This window comes from Bos indicus x Bos taurus, chromosome 22 (assembly GCF_003369695.1).
Source record: "Bos indicus x Bos taurus breed Angus x Brahman F1 hybrid chromosome 22, Bos_hybrid_MaternalHap_v2.0, whole genome shotgun sequence".
NCBI classification, from domain to species: domain Eukaryota; kingdom Metazoa; phylum Chordata; class Mammalia; order Artiodactyla; family Bovidae; genus Bos; species Bos indicus x Bos taurus.
In genome coordinates, this window is record NC_040097.1 from 43,171,853 (window position 1) to 43,188,709 (window position 16,857).

The following is a 16,857-nucleotide window of genomic DNA, read 5'->3' on the forward strand; positions in this document are numbered from 1 at the left end:
ACACAGAAAGCAGACCAAGGATTACTAAGGGCTGGTGGGTTAAGTGAAAGAGTTATTACTTGATAGGTTAGTTTTGAGTGTAATAGTGGTGATGGTGACACAGCATTGTGAATGTACTTACAGCCACTGACTTAGGCTACCCACTCCAGTATTCTAGCCTGGAGAATCCCACGGACTGTATAGTCCATGGGGTTGCAAAGAGTTGGACACAACTGAGTGACTTTCACTTCACTTAAAGTCCTGGCAATATAAATATAATATTAATCTCAAATTTTTACATGGGCTAAAATTAAGGAATGTGCGATGTATTAGCTTTAGATATTTTAGCAAAACATTCCATTCAAAGTAAATACCAGTGAACTACAGTAAAAATAATTTATTCTCTTTGTAGGATATCTGAGGATGGGCAGCAATAAATCCTATACCTCAAGCTTAAACAACTAATAAACTTCTGATTTATCATGAAAGGAAGAGGTATTTTTAGAAACTATATCTTCAGGACACCTCCTCATTCATTTATTTCTGGAATAATAAAACTAGTTTACATCCAACAACTGCTACATGTCTAAATATACTAATAAGTCCAAAGTAAAGTTCTTTGATTTTATTTTTTTATATTAAAAATAGTAAAATTCAATACACTTCTGTTTTTAATTAAAGTCTCTTACCCACACATACAGAGGATAGTTTTTCTGTAGATTCATCTCCTTTTGTTGCTTTTCTTTTGGACATTCCAACAGTCTTTTTGTATCCTTTTTTGGCTTGATCCACCAGAAGATGAAATTCATCCTGATGTTTTTTACCTGAATTCAAAAGAGGTCAGTAAATCAGGACTATAAAAGGTACACGTACGTCCACAATCGACAAAGTGAACATCAAGAACATAATCAGTTCAGTTCAGTTCAGTCACTCAGTTGTGTCCGACTCTTCGCAACCCCATGAATCGCAGCACTCCAGGCCTCCCTGTTCATCACCAACTCCCGGAGTTCACCCAGACTCACGTCCATCGAGTCAGTGATGCCATCCAGCCATCTCATCCTCTGTTGTCCCCTTCTCCTCCTGCCCCCAATCCCTCCCAGCATCAGTCTTTTCCAATGAGTCAACTCTTCGCATGAGGTGGCCAAAGTACTGGAGTTTCAGCTTCAGCATCATTCCTTCCAAAGAAATCCCAGGGCTGATCTCCTTCAGAATGGACTGGTTGGATCTCCTTGCAATCCAAGGGACTCTCAAGAGTCTTCTCCAACCCCACAGTTCAAAAGCATCAATTCTTCGGCGCTCAGCCTTCTTCACAGTCCAAATCTCACATCCATACATGACCACGGGAAAAACCACAGCCTTGACTAGATGAACCTTTGTTGGCAAAGTAACGTCTCTGCTTTTGAATATGCTATCTAGGTTGGTCATAACTTTCCTTCCAAGGAGTAAGCATCTTTTAATTTCACGGCTGCAGTCACCATCTGCAGTGATTTTGGAGCCCAAAAAAATAAAGTCTGACACTGTTTCCACTGTTTCCCCATCTATTTCCCATGAAGTGATGGGGCCAGATGCCATGATCTTCGTTTTCTGAATGTTGAGCTTTAAGCCAACTTTTCCACTCTCCTCTTTCACTTTCATCAGGACGCTTTTTAGTTCTTCTTCACTTTCTGCCATAAGGGTGGTGTCATCTGCATATCTGAGGTTATTGATATGTCTCCCGGCAATCCTGATTCCAGCTTGTGCTTCTTCCAGTCCAGCATTTCTCATGATGTACTCTGCATAGAAGTTAAATAAGCAGGGTGACAATATACAGCCTTGACGTACTCCTTTTCCTAATGGAACCAGTCTGTTGTTCCATGTCCAGTTCTAACTGTTGCTTCCTGACCTGCATACAAATTTCTCAAGAGGCAGATCAGGTGGCCTGGTATTCCCATCTCTTTCAGAATTTCCCACAGTTTATTGTGATCCACTCAGTCAAAGGCTTTGGCATAGTCAATAAAGCAGAAATAGATGTTTTTCTGGAATTCTCTTGCTTTTTCCATGATCCAGTGGATGTTGGCAATTTGATCTCTGGTTCCTCTGCCTTTTCTAAAACCAGCTTGAACATCAGGAAGTTCACGGTTCACATATTGCTGAAGCCTGGCTTGGAGAATTTTGAGCATTACTTCAAGAACACAAATGTGCTCAAGAACAGCACCCTTTGAACTCATTTACAATGAATTTAAGAAGCCTGGCGGTTGTGGGGCGGAGGCGGGGGCGGGGGGAGATGCTGTGGCAACCTTCTTTTATATTAGTATCTTCTCCTTTTCTCAGATACAGACTTGAAACATAACATTCCTAGTTTACCTCTGTAGGTTTCTTCCCACATCCCATACTCGTTTAAAAAAGCTTTTTGTTAGAGCATGAAAGAGGCTGTTTTCTTAAATATTTCCAAAAGACACCAGTCTAACTTCTAAGATATAACCGTACTAGGAGGAAGAATATTAACTGAGTTTAAAAGTAGAAGTTTCTAGGAAAGATGGATAAAAACAAAGAATACCCAACTTTAATTCCCCCTTTTCCTTCACATTTCTTGCCTGTTTTCTAACAGAACCCCTTTGATAATCTAAGACCCCCACCACCATCAATCTATCTTGGTATATTATAATTAATCAATTTTAATTTACTACTATTTCAAACACCTCTGAAGATAATTTAAGCTTGACCTCCAGGTCACCACTATTAATGTACATTAATTTACTCAATAAAGAGTAGCCACTCATTCATTGTTAGAGCATGGATTTGAGGACATCTATTTTTTATTCTAAACCAAGGTTCAAACAGCTGAGGTTGCAAACACTGCTGCTGCTGCTAACTCACTTCAGTTGTGTCAGACTCCATGAGACCCCACAGACGGCAGCCCACCAGGCTCCCCTATCCCTGGGATTCTCTGGGCAAGAATATTGGAGTGGGTTGCCATTTCCTTCTCCAATGTATGCATGCATGCCAAGTCTCTTCAGTCATGTCTGACTCTGTGAGACCCCATGGACAGCAGCCGACCAGGCTCCCATGGACAGCAGCCGACCAGGCTCCCCTGTCCAGAGGATTCTCCAGGCAAGAATACTGGACTGGGTTGCTATTTCCTTCTCCACTTAAACACTGTTAGCAACCTTAAACACTTAAGTCATGGTCTAAAATGTTGTTGTAAATTCTATATAATTTTAGAGTCATACTGCAAATAATTAAAAGTTTTTAAACTGTTTTCATCCAATAACCACCTTGTTCCTTGAACATTAGGGAGAGACTGTTCCTGATTCCAACATATTTATGTGTATGGTATGTGTATGCAAACTCCCAGTGAAACTAATGTGTTGGGCTGTAAAGTGTCTGGTAGGTTTTAAATAAGAGACTGGCTAAAATCTCAGGAACAAATAAGTTGCCCATAAAGATTATTAGGAAAACTGAGCTCTTCAGAAACAGGTGAGATCTTATGATTAGGCAAGAGCAACAGCACTATGGGGTCTACATAATCTAATCAGCTCTGTTAACAAGTCTCCTCCACTGTTAATTTACAGATTATGGATTTAAGAATTACTCAAGAAACTTCCTAATGTAATCTCGTAACAGTTAAGAAGGCTTAATGACTTTGTCTTCTGAAGGAATAAAATCCCAGGTTTAAAAAAGAGATTTTCTTTTTAAATCTAATTACCCCTCCAGCTAGACTAGAAACAAAAGTAAATGGCAACCACTGCTCCAGCTTTGGCCCAAGAAGTCCAACAACAACTGCTCAAAAAGTGAACAATGCCAAGAGATTATGACTGATAAAATCGTTCCTATTCATTTCTCCACCTCATTTTAGGAGTAATGCCATTTGGCAAGCAAAACTTCAGAGTTTAAATTCAATGCCCTGAATTTACCTCTTAAAAGTTTTAAGTGGATCAGATAGTGGCAGGAGCAGATGAATAAGCTCACATGCAACCAAGTCATATTCTTCAAGATTTTTAGTCCTTGAATCATACCTTTCTGCCTTGCCAAATGGAAATATAATATTCTCTAGTGCCAAGTCAAGTCCTTCATACCCTGACTACCTTCACTGCTCTTTTTAGAGCATATTTTACACCCAGAGTATCTCTGGGTCTGCCCATGAACCCAGGGGTGAACCAAAACCAGGATCCAAGAGTGGCACAGACTCAAGCCTGTCCAGTGACACCAATGAGATACATACTCATCTACTTTATATCACAGGAAGAGTTTGAAGTCAGGGTCTCCCAAAATAAAATCTCATGTCTTTTTTTTACCAACTAGCTATGACATTCATGCAATGAAACATGGATGAAGAACAGATTAATAGTAAAAGCTAACACTCAATATGGGATTATTCATTCAACTGTGAACTGACTAGCCTCACTTTAAATTTATGATCATAAGTCTCAAATGAGCACTCAGCACTATCATACAACTTTTCTACCTTTCTCCAGTAAACTTTTACAATTCTCCAAAATGACAACTTCACACTTCCGCCAAAACTGCAACACTTCCTTTTCAGTTGGGCTCACATCACTCTGAAAATACAGGTAAGTTCTAACAGGAACTCTGACATCTTACAACTATTACTACTTCATCTGTGCACACATGATCTATCTTCCCTCGCAGTGAGCATGCAAAGGCTGTCCTTGCTGCATTTAAGGACCAAGCTCTTATTTATGCTCTGATTCCATTAAGGCCTTCTCAAGGATGTAATGTATGCAATTATCCTTTCCTGTAACACCAACTTCTCCTCTCTTTTGAATCTTTCCCACTGCATACAAGTAAGTTTGGGATGGGATTGTGCTTTTGAAAGTTAGAGTGTGGGTTGTGAATACAACTTAGTAGGTCCAGATCAGCATCTTTTTCTTAATAAAACAAAAAGAATAGGATAAAAAGTGCCAGAGTGCATTAAAATGGAAAGAGGAAACAACCAAGATGTCCTTCAGTAGGTTAACAGATAATCAATCAAACTGTGGTATATCCAGAAAGTGGAGTGTCAACCAGTTCTGAAAAGAAATGAGCTATCAAGGCATGAAAAGACAGAAGAGCCTTACACGAACAGTACTAAGTGACACAAGGGACTTCCCAGGCGGCACAGTGGTAAAGAATCTGCCGGTCAATGCAGGAGATGTAAGAGACATGGGTTCTATCCCTGGGTTGGAAAGGTCCCCTGGAGGAGGGCACAGCAACCCACTCCAGTATTCTTGCCTGGAGAATCCCATGGTTAGAGGAGACTGGCAGGTAACAGTCCAGGGGTTGCAAAGAGTTGGACATAACTGAAAAGACTGAGCAGGCAGGCACATAAGTGAAAGTAGACAATCTGAAAAGGCTACATACACACTATATAATTCCAGCCATATATAGGATATTCACAAAAAGGCAAAACTATGGAGACAGTGAAAAGATCAATGCCTGGGGTTGAGGGTGAGGAAGGGAGATGAACAGATGAAGCACAGAGGACTTCAGGGGCAGTGAAAACACTCTGTATGATATTGTATTGGTAGATACACGTCACTAATTTGTCAAAACCCATAGGATGTACAACACCAAGAGAGAACCTAGAAGTAAACTACAGACTGTGTTTGATTATGAGTGTCAATGTAGGCTTAACAAATATACTACTCTAGTGTGGGGATGTTGGTATTTGCAGAGGTTATGCATGTGTGGAGGCAGGGAACACACAGGAATTCTGTAATTTGTCCCCGCTTTTAAAAAAAAGTAAGATCAGTTATGGTTTGGATAAGCATAACCAAGTGGTTTTGGAAGTCAATTATCTCAATACTTTTATTTTTTCAAAGTCACTAAAGAAATTCTGAGAAAAAAATGACAGAAAACAATTTTTTCTAATGTTGGAGACAGTCAAGGTCAAGGACGGTGCATACGAACATCATTTGAAAATATCTAAATACAACCTTGTAAAAACATGGAAAGATTAAAAATTATTTTGCAAAATTTATTTCAGTAATATGCGTGCATACAGTTAACAGTAATATAAAATAAAAATTTCACTGTGAGTTGCAGTAAAAACAGATCAGATAACCACTGGGTTAAGTATCTTCCAACTTTAAAGTGAAAGTTGCTCAGCCATGTCCGACACTTCAAGACCCCATGGACTCTACAATCCATGGAATTCTCCAGGCCAGAACACTGGAGTGGGTAGCCTATCCCTTCTCCAGGGCATCTTCCCAACCCAGGGATTGAACCGGGGTCTCCTGCATTGCAGGCGGATTCTTTACCAACTGAACTATCAACAAACAAAACCGTCCCTGGACCCAGCACCCACCTCCAGCTTTGACTTCATTTCTCTCTCTTACTGACACAGTGAAACTTGCCCTAAGAGTTGTCTGCCTTCATATCTCCACTTCCTCACCTCAAATTTGGTCTCAATCAATTCTAAGTGCTTCTGATGTCTCCTCTCCTATGAAACCACTCTTGCCACAGTGTGTTGTGAAACATGAGTCATGAAATCAATTACCTGTCTCACAAACTGGATACTTTTCATATATTTTAACTAAAACAACACATGACAACAGTTTAAATGCAGAAGTTAATGTGAGTGAGAGTCAAGATGTCTCTAGTAAGCAAGACATTAAAGAGATTTGCAAAAACAGGAGTATTATTCTTCTCACTAACTTTTTAAGATCAGACTTACTGAAAAATAATTTGCACAAAAAAATTTTTAAGTGGACAATCTGACGCATTTTAAGAGAATGTATAGCTGTGTTAGGGAGAAGGCAATGGCACCCCACTCCAGTACTGTTGCCCGGAAAATCCCATGGATGGAGGAGCCTGGTAGGCTGCAGTCCATGGGGTCACTAAGAGTCAGACACAACTGAGCGACTTCACTTTCACTTTCCACTTTCATGCATTGGAGAAGAAAATGGCAACTCACTCCAGTGTTCTTGCCTGGAGAATCCCATGGACGGAGAAGCCTGGTAGGCTGCAGTCCATGGGGTTGCACAGAGTCAGACACGACTGAAGCGACTTAGCAGCAGCAGCAGCAGCATAGCTGTGTTATCTACCAACACAACCATAAAACAAAGATTTAAATTATCCACAGACTTCCTTTGTAGTCAGTCCCTGCCTTTTTCCACCTGTAGCCCCGGGCAGTACCAATCTGCTTTCTGTTACCATACTTTTGTCCTTTCTAGAAGGGTTCATAAGTGGAATTATACAGGGTGCTACCTTTTCAGTTTGGCTTTTCTGTTAGTATAATGTTTCTGAGATTCATCCTGTTGTTTCAAATGTCAGGGGTTAGTTCTTTTTTGAATGTATTGCAATGTGTTTATGGATACTGAGATTGTTTTCAGTTTAAGATAGTATGAATAACCTGCTGTAACATTTATCTGTAACACTCATCAAACTGTTGACTTATAAATAATGAACTTTATTTTTTGTAAACTACATCTTGACAAATCTGATTCTAAAAATCTAGGTGTGGATATATGCTTTCACTTCTCTTAGGTAAATAGCTAAGAGTAAGTAGGTGCATGTGTCAATTTATAACAAACTTCTAAACTGTTTACTTAAGCGACTGTATCTTTCTGTATTCTCACCAGAGATGTATAAGAGTTTCATGTGCTCTACATCCTGGTCAACACTTGGTATTGTTTTTTCTTTTGTGTCATTAAAACAAGCATGTAGTATTATTTTACTGTTATTTTAATTTCTATTTTTCCAAAGATTCGTGACTAATGACTAACAAGACAAATGATATATTTTTCTGTAGTTATTTGGTATATGAGTATTTTCTTTTCTTGAGGAATCTGTTGAAATATTTGCCCTTTTAAAAAATACTGGGGATTGCCTAGCAGTCCAGTGGTTAGGACTCTGCTCTCACTGCTGAAGGCTTAGGTTTGATCCCTGGTTGGTAAACTAAGATACCAAAAGCCGTACAGTATGGCCAAATAAAAAAATAAAAAATACTACCTAGGACATATTATTGAATTATAAGAGTTCTTGATAAAATATAGATTCTAGCACTTTGTCAAATACAAATTTTATAATATTTCCTCATAATCTGTTACTTGCTTTTTCATTTTCATATCTGTCTTCTGAAGAGTAAAAGTTTTTATTTTAATAAGATAGAATGTATTACTTTTTTCCTTTTCTTTTATGATTCATACTATTTGTTAAAGGTGATCATGTTTACTGTGAATAAGAAATCTTATTTCTTCCTTTTAATCTGAGTATTCTTTCTATTTCTTGCCTTATCACACTGGCAAGAATCTACAGTATAATGCTGAATCCACAGAACAACGGTAAGAACAGGTATCTCTACCTTGTTTCCAGTCAGAAAAGAAACATTCACTATTTCACCATTAAATATGACATTAGTTGTAAGTTTTTCAGATCTCCTAAACTGAATTGATGCTTTCAAATTTGGACTCTTCAGAGTCCCCTGAACTGCAAGAAGAGCAAACCAGAAACCAAAGAAAATCAACCCTGAGTATTCATTGGAAGAACTGATGCTGAAGCTTAAGTTCCAATACTTTGGCCACCTGATGCGAAGAATGGACTCACTAGGAAAGATCCTGATTCTGGGAAAGATTGAAGGGGTGGCAGAGGATGAGATGGTTAGATAGCATCACTGACTCAAAGGAAATGAATTTGTGCAAACTCCAGGAGTTAACGGAGGACAGAGGAGCCTGGCAGGCTACAGTCCAGGGAGTCGCAGAGTCAGACACAACTTAATGACTGAACAACACATACAGGATTAATGAAATTCTTGTTTAGTAAGAGTTCTTTTAATTATTGAGTGTTCAATTTTGCAAATGCTTATCTGCATCTACTTAAAAAATTACACAGTGTTTTTCTTCTTCAGTCTATTAATGCACTGAATTATGTTGATTAATTTTCTAACATTAAACCAGTCATGCATTTTTAGGATAAGTGAAGTCACTCAGTCGTGTCCGATTCTTTGCGACCCCATGGACTGTAGCCTAACAGGCTCCTCCATTCATGGGATTTTCCAGTCAAGAATACTGGAGTGGGTTGCCATTTCCTTCTCCATCTTGGGATAAATCCCTTGGTTTAATAACTTGGTTATAATGCATTATCCTTTTATGTAATACTGGAATTGATTTACCAAAATACTGTTAAGAATTTTTGCATCTATGTTCATGAAGAATATTGGTCAAAACTTTAAGGCAGGAAGTATTCCTTCCTTTTCAATTTTTTAGAAGAATTATTTTAGAATTGGTATTATTTCCTTCCTTATGTATTTCATAAAATTCAGCACCGAAGCCATTTGGATCTGGAATTTTCTTCCTGGGGATGCAAATTCAATTTAGTTCCCAGATGAAGGAATATTCATGTTTATCTACTTTTCCTTGACTGCTGCTGCTGCTGCTGTCACTTCAGTTGTGTCCAACTCTGTGTGACCCCATAGATGGCAGCCCACAAGGCTCTGCAGTCCCAGGCAAGAACACTGGAGTGGGTTGCCATTTCTTTCTCCAATGCATAAAAGTGAAAAGTGAAAGTGAAGTCGCTCAGTCGTGTCCGACTCTTTATGACCCCATGGACTGTAGCCCACCAGGTGCCTCTGTCCATGGAATTCTCCAGGCCAGAATACTGGAGGGGGTTGCTATTCCCTTCTCCAGGGGATTTTCCTGACCCAGGGATCGAACCCAGGTCTCCTGCATTGCAGGCAGATTCTTTACCGTCTGAGCCACCAGGGAAGCTCTGGTTCTATTAATTGGTTTTTCTCTTTTCTAGGATCTTTTTTTTTTTGCTTCTTTGAATGCCTGGTAATTTCAATAGGATACTGTTAATTTTATATTGTTGATGGTAAAATTTCATTCTATCCTTAAACTGTATTGTAATTTATTCTGCTGCTGCTGCTAAGTTGCTTCAGTCAAGTCCAACTCTGTGCTACCCCATAGTTGGCAGCCCACCAGGCTCCTCCATCCCTGGGATTCTCCAGGCAAGAACACTGGAGTGGGTTGCCATTGCCTTCTCCAATGCATGAAAGTGAAAAGTGAAAAGTGAAAGTGAAGTCACTCGGTCGTGTCTGACTCTTTGCGACCCCATGGACTACAGCCCACCAGGCCCCTCCATCCATGGGATTTTCCAGGCAAGAGTACTGAAGTGGGGTCCCATTGCCTTCTCCGGTAGTTTATTCTGAAGCACATCAAACTAGTTGGAGTCAACAAAATCATTTCATGCTTTGCTTTCAAATTTTATCAGGGCAAATTATCAGGAGAAGAGAATGAGAACACAGCCAAAGAAAGACTGAGTAAAAATATCTCCAAAAGATGTAACTGGTAAAGGACTTATTCAAAATATATAAAGAACTTTTAAAACTCAGTAAGAAAATGAACAACCCAATTAAAAAATAGGCAGAAGATCTCAGCAAAAAAGATTTACCAAAGAAGATATGTAGATGACAAATAAGCATAGGAAAAGATGCTCCACATCATGTCATTAGAGAATTGCACATTAGAACAATGAGATACCACTATACACCTAACAGAAAGGCAAAAATCCAAACACTAACACCACCATATGCAGTGGGAATGCAAAATGGCACAGACACTTCCAAAGGTAACTTGGCAGTTTCTTAAAAAACTAAAGGTACCTTATGACCCAGCAATCACATTCTTTAGTATTTACCCGAATGAACTGAAAACTTATGTCCACACAAAAACTCACACATGAACATTTAATTACAGTTTTTCTCATAATTGCCAAAAGAGGCAACCAAGATATTCTTCAGTAAGGGAACTGGTCATTGAACTTTGGTACATCCAGAAAATAGATTATTCAGCTCCTAAAAACAATGAGCTATAAAGCCATGAAAAAACTTAGAGGAAGCTTAAATGCATTACTAAGGAAAAGACTATATACTGTATGAATCCAACTGTATGACATTTGGGAAAAGACAAAACTATGAAGATAGGAATAAGATAAGTGGTTGCCAGGGGTTAGGGATAAAGATGAGGCGCACATAGCATTTTTAGTGCAACGAAACTATTCCTGTGTGCCACAACAGTAGAAGTATAGCACTGGATGTTTGTCAAAACCCACAGAATATATAATACCAAGAATGAACTCTAGATAAACTGTGGATTCTGAGTGATAACAAGGTGTCAATGTAGGTTCATCAGTTATAAGAAATGTACCACTCTGGTGGGGGGTGTTTCGAGTAGGAGAGCCTGTGCGTGTGTCAGATCAGGAGAAACATAGGAACTATCAATATTTTCCACTCAACTTTGCTGTGAACCTAAAACTGGCCTAAAAAAGTCTGAAAAAAATTTTGTTATTAAGGAAAATTAAAGCAACAAGTAGCCTAGAGCAGGGATCAGCAAATAATAGTCCAAGGGTCAAATGCAACCCATGGCCAATTTTTGTATGGTCCTCAAGCTAAGACTGGTACTCATATTTTAGAAAGGATTATAAACAAACAAGAACATTTGACAGAGACCATATGTAGCCTGCAAAGCCTAAACTATGTACTATCTGGCCTTAAGGTAGTTAAGCTTTACTAACAAAGCAGTAATATCTTTCTGAGGCTTCTGCCTAAAGCCTTACACACTAAGAAGTTTTTTCAAGTGTGCCTGGTGGCTGTTGAAATTCAAGCTGTTTCCTGTCCTGTGTGAACTCCAGAATTCTTCTGGAACTAACCTTTCCAAGTTTTTCTCTGGTCTTGGGAAGTTTCCTCTCATTCAAGGCTAGAAGGCTAGGTAGCCAAACACTTGCCCAGATCTTTCTATACATCTTTAGAGCTCTGTTCTCTCTGTGGGTCCCTCCTTTCTGAGACTCTGTCCTGTCACCATGGCCTCCACAACTTTGATTTCTGTTGTACCTATTCAGTGATACAACAAGATTATTTTGGGCTCCCCCCACCCAGGGCCATAAAACCGCCTGCCAGGTGCTGGAGCTGTAGAGCTCATCATTTTATTTGTTCTCTTTCTCTCAGGGATAACAGTCCTGTGCTACCTTTTTTCCAATATCTGAAAATCCATTGGTTTATATATTTCATCTGGTTTTCAAGCTTCTAAGGGGGGAAAGTAAGTATAGTCTGTTATTCCATCTGGGCTAGGAGTAGAAATCTCCATTTACTTTGATTTTTGTGTATTGGGAAAGTTTTTTTTTTTTCCTTACCAAAATATGGTATGATTTTTTAAATATAAATTTATTTATTTTAATTGGAGGTTAATTACTTTACAATATTGTATTGGTTTTGCCATACATCAACATGAATCCGCCACAGGTATACACGTGTTCCCCATCCTGAACCCCCCTCCCACCTCCCTCCCCGTATCTTCCCTCTGGGTTGTCCCAGTGCAACAGCCCTAAGCAACCAGTATCATGCATCGAACTAAAAATTTTATTTGACTATAGTTGCTTTACAATGTGTTAGGTTCTGCTGTACAGAAAAGTGAATCAGCTACTGTTGCTAAGTTGTGTCTGACTCTTTGTGACCCAATGAACTGCAGCATGCCAAGCTTCTCTATCCATCACTGTCCCCCTGAGTTAGTTCAAACTCAAGTCCATTCAGTCAGTGATGACATCCAACCATCTCATCCTCTGTCATCCCCTTCTCCTCCTCCCATCTCAATCTTTCCCAGCATCAGGGTCTTTTCCAATGAGTCAGCTCCTTGCACCAGGTGCCCAAAGTACTGGAGCTTCAGCTTCAGCATCAGTCCTTACAATGAATATTCAGGGTTGATTTCCTTTAGGATTGCCTGGTTTGATCTCCTTGCAGTCCAGGGGACTCTCAAGAGTCTTCTCCAACATCATAGTTCAAAAGTGTCAATTCTCTGGCGCTCAGCTTTCTTCACAGTCCAACTCTCACATCCACACAAGATTACTGGAAAAATCATAGTCCTTACTATAAAGACCTTTGTGTGCAAAGCGATGGTTCTGCTTTTTAATATGCTGTCAACGTTTGTTATCATGAGAAACTCTGGAATGGATGAAGCACAAGCTGGAATCAAGACTGCCGGGAGAAGTACCAATAACCTCAGATATGTAGATGACAGCACCCTTATGGCAGAAAGTAAAGAAGAACTAAAGAGCCTCTTGATGAAAGTGAAAGAGGAGAGTGAAAAAGTTGGCTTAAATCTCAACATTCAGAAAACTAAGATCATGGCATCTGGTCCCATCACTTCATGGCAAATAGATGGGGAAACAGTGGAAACAGTGGCTGACTTTATTTTGGGGGGCTCAGAAATCACTGCAGATGGTGACTGCAGCCATGAAATTAAAAGATGCTTGCTCCTTAGAAGGAAAGTTATGACCAACCAAGACAGCATATTGAAAAGCAGAGACATTACTTTGCTGACAAAGGTCCATCTAGTCAAAGCTATGGTTTTTCCAGGAGTCACATAGGGATGTGAGAGTTGGACTACAAAGAAAGCTGAGCACAGAAGAATTGATGCTTTTGACCTATGGTGTTGGAGAAGACTCGAGTCTCTTGGACTGCAAGGAGTGCAACCAATCCATCCTAAAGGAAATTGGTCCTGAATATGCATTGGAAGGACTGATGCTGAAGCTGAAACTCCAATACTTTGGCCACCTGATGTGAAGAGCTGACTCACTTGAAAAGACCCTGATGCTGTGAAAATTTGAAGGCAGGGGTAGAAGGGGACAACAGAGAATGAGAGAGTTGGATGGCATCACTGACTCAATAGACATGAGTTTGAGTAAACTCCGGGAGTTGGCAATGGACAGGGAAGCCTAGCATGCTGCAGTCCATGGGGTTGCAAAGTCGTACACAACTAAGCGATTGAACTGAACTGAACTAATGTTTGTTATAGCTTTCCTCCAAGGAGCAAGCATCTTTTAATTTTATGGCTGTAGTCAACTGTCTGCATTGATTCTGGAGCCCAAGAAAATGAAATCTGACAGTGTTTCCACATTTTCCTCATCTATTTGCCATGAAGTCATAGAACCAGATGCCATGATCTTAGTTTTCTGAATGTTGAGCTTTAAGCCAGCTTTTTAACTCTCAAGCTCTTTCCCTTTCATCAAGAGGCTCTTCAGTTCTTCTTCACTTTCTGCCATTAGAGTGGTATCATTTGCATATCTGAGGTTGTTGATATTTCTCCCGGTAATCTTGATTCCAGCTGGTGCTTCTTCCAGCCCAGCACTGCACATGTACTCTGCATATAAGTTAAATAAACAAGGTGACAGCATACAGCCTGGATGTACTCCTTTCCCAGCTTTGAATCAGTCCCTTGTGCCACGTTTGGAACTTTGGCCACCTCATGCGATGAGTTGACTCATTGGAAAAGACTCTGATGCTGGGAGGGATTGGGGGCAGAAGGAGAAGCGGACGACAGAGGATGAGATGGCTGGATGGCATCACTGACTCAATGGACGTCAGTCTGAGTGAACTCCGGGAGTTGGTGATGGACAGGGAGGCCTGGAGTGCTGCAATTCATGGGTCGCAAAGAGTCGGACACAACTGAGCAACTGAACTGAACTGAACTGATTGTTCCATGTTTAGTCCTAACTGTTGCTTCTTGATCTGTATATAGATTTCTCAGGAGGCAGGTAAGGTGGTCTGGTATTCCCATCTCTTTAAGAACTTTCCAGTTTGTTGTGATCCACACAGTCAATCCACACATTGTCAATGTGTCAATCCATACACTGAATCACCTGAAAATATACATATACTCTCTCTTTTTTGGACTTTCTTCCCATTTAGGTCACCACAGGTCATTAAGTAGATTTCCCTGTGGTATACAGCAGGTTCTCAATGGTTGCCTATGTAATACATAGTGTCAATATGCATATATGTCAATCCCAATCTCTCAATTCTCCCCACCCCCCTATCCCTCTTGGTATCCACATATTCAGTCTTTACAGCCATGTCTCTATCTCTGCTTTGCAAATAAGATCACCTATTATCATTTTTCTAGATTCAACACAGATGTGTTAATATATGATTAAAATACATTACTTATGATTGACATTAACATATAGTGAACTTATTGTTGTTTATAAGTGAGTTAAAATATTTTTGAAATCTCCTGGTTTTAATTTTTCTTAGACCCATGTGTTATTTGGAATTGTATTATTTAGTTTCCAAATTATCTGGTGACTTTACAGAGGGCTTTGTTGCTGATTTCTAATTTATTTCATCTTGTGGTAAAGGACAGACTCTTTGTACTGAACGAATTCACAAGGTGAACCTTCTGCACATCCCCAGGGCTCGCTCTCTCTGTGCTACTTTCTCCTCTCCACACTCTGTCTTGCAAACTTTAGCTCCTTCAGCTTCCCTGGTCTTTCTTTCTCCTTAACTCAAGAGCCCACCAGGCTCTGCCTGGGAACCCCTGCTTTCACCCTAGGAACTGTTACAGTGCTCGTCTCACTTTTTCATCTCTCAGAGATTCCTGTCCTTTGTTATCGTTGTTTCTAACATCTTGAAAACTATTTCATGTGTTTTGCCCATTTACCAGTGGTTGTTTTTTGGGGAGGGTGGAGAGGGGTATATACCAATTATTCTGTCCTGGCCAGAAGCAGAACTCCCGTAAACTCTAACCTGTAATATGATACACGCTGACAACTATAACCCACACAAACAAAAGTTCTTTGGTGTGCTAGACAAATTTTAAGAGTGCACAAAGGCTTAGAGAACTGAGAGAACTGTTGCTCTAAACTTTGCAATGTCCCAGGGCTTAGTTTTAGGCTTTGTTCCCCACAGCACTCTCCTCCCAGGTAATTTAAGTATACAATTTTAAATCACTCATCTGTTTAGTTAGGTAGATTCATCCATTCATACCTAATTCTCTTTTCCACTTGAATATCCACTAGAAAGCCAAATGTAACATAGCAAAATAGGAATTCTGATCCCTTTCCCTATCCACAATCCTTGCCCTGGTCTCCATCTCAGTAAATGGCATCATCATTTCTCCAGCTTCTTGAACCAAAAACATAGGGGTCATTCCTGATTCCTCTTTTAGTCATAGGGGTATGTTCAATTCATCAGCAAGTACTACTGGCTCTACTTCAAAAGTTTACCTTGAATTGTTGATTTTAGTTCTATGACCACTCTAGAAATGCCACATCTCTGGCCTAACTTACTAAAACAGCCTCACTTCCTACAGGTCTCTCACCTACTTAAAGGAATCTTCCTGGACCAGCAGCTTCATCACTTTCTACCCCTACCTGAAGTCACTTCATAGCACATAACATGAATCTGACACATCTTACTCACTTGTTTACTGTCTGACTATTCCCAATATAATGTAAGCTCCGCTTGAGCTGAGACATTATCTGCTTTTTGAATGTTATATTCCTAGTATCTAGAATATTGTCTGGGATACAATAACTGGTAACCAATAAACAGTACTTGAGTGAAGAGCCATCAGATTGGTTTTCTTACTATTTCTTGCCACCTTACAATTTATTCTCTATTCAGCAGCCATCATCTTTTTAAATGTAGATAAAATCATATTACTTGTCTTTCTAAACTCTCCAATGACTTCCCACTGCAGTAAGAATAAAACCCAAAATATACTCCTAAAAGGTCTTATGGGTCTGGCCCACCTCCCTACACACCACTCATCCCCTCCCCTTCACTCCATTCATACTCACCTACACCGTGTCTGCTTCAGGGCCTCTGTCTTTGATGTCCTCTCTGCCTGGACTACTATTCCTCCAGCTCTGTGAACCATTACTTTTATTTTAAGGTAACAATTCACCTTTTAATTTTAATTGTTACCTCATTTCAAAGGTCAACTCCTTAAGAAAAGCCTTTTCCTGATGACATTATCTAATGTCTCTATAATTTCTATCAAATTACTCCATTTTATTTTTTTATAGCTTGCCACTAAAGGAGACGTGGGTTGGATCCCTGGGTTGGGAAGATCTCCTAGAGTAGGAAAAGGCAATCCACTCCAGTATTCTTGCCTGGAAACTCCG

General features: G+C 39.7%; 1 protein-coding gene across 6 annotated transcripts in view; it reads right to left on the bottom strand.

The window, feature by feature from the left end:
• RAD18 (RAD18, E3 ubiquitin protein ligase) overlaps positions 1–16,857 on the bottom strand; it is a 111,888-nt gene that overhangs the window by 45,748 nt on the left and 49,283 nt on the right. For 5 of the 6 annotated variants that reach the window (XM_027522912.1, XM_027522908.1, XM_027522907.1 and 2 more), the window contains one exon: positions 669–803. The exons of the other annotated variant lie outside the window; for it this stretch is intronic. In XM_027522912.1, the coding sequence (XP_027378713.1) occupies positions 669–803 (135 nt within the window). The remainder of the gene's footprint in view (positions 1–668; positions 804–16,857) is intronic. 6 annotated transcript variants of the gene reach the window in all.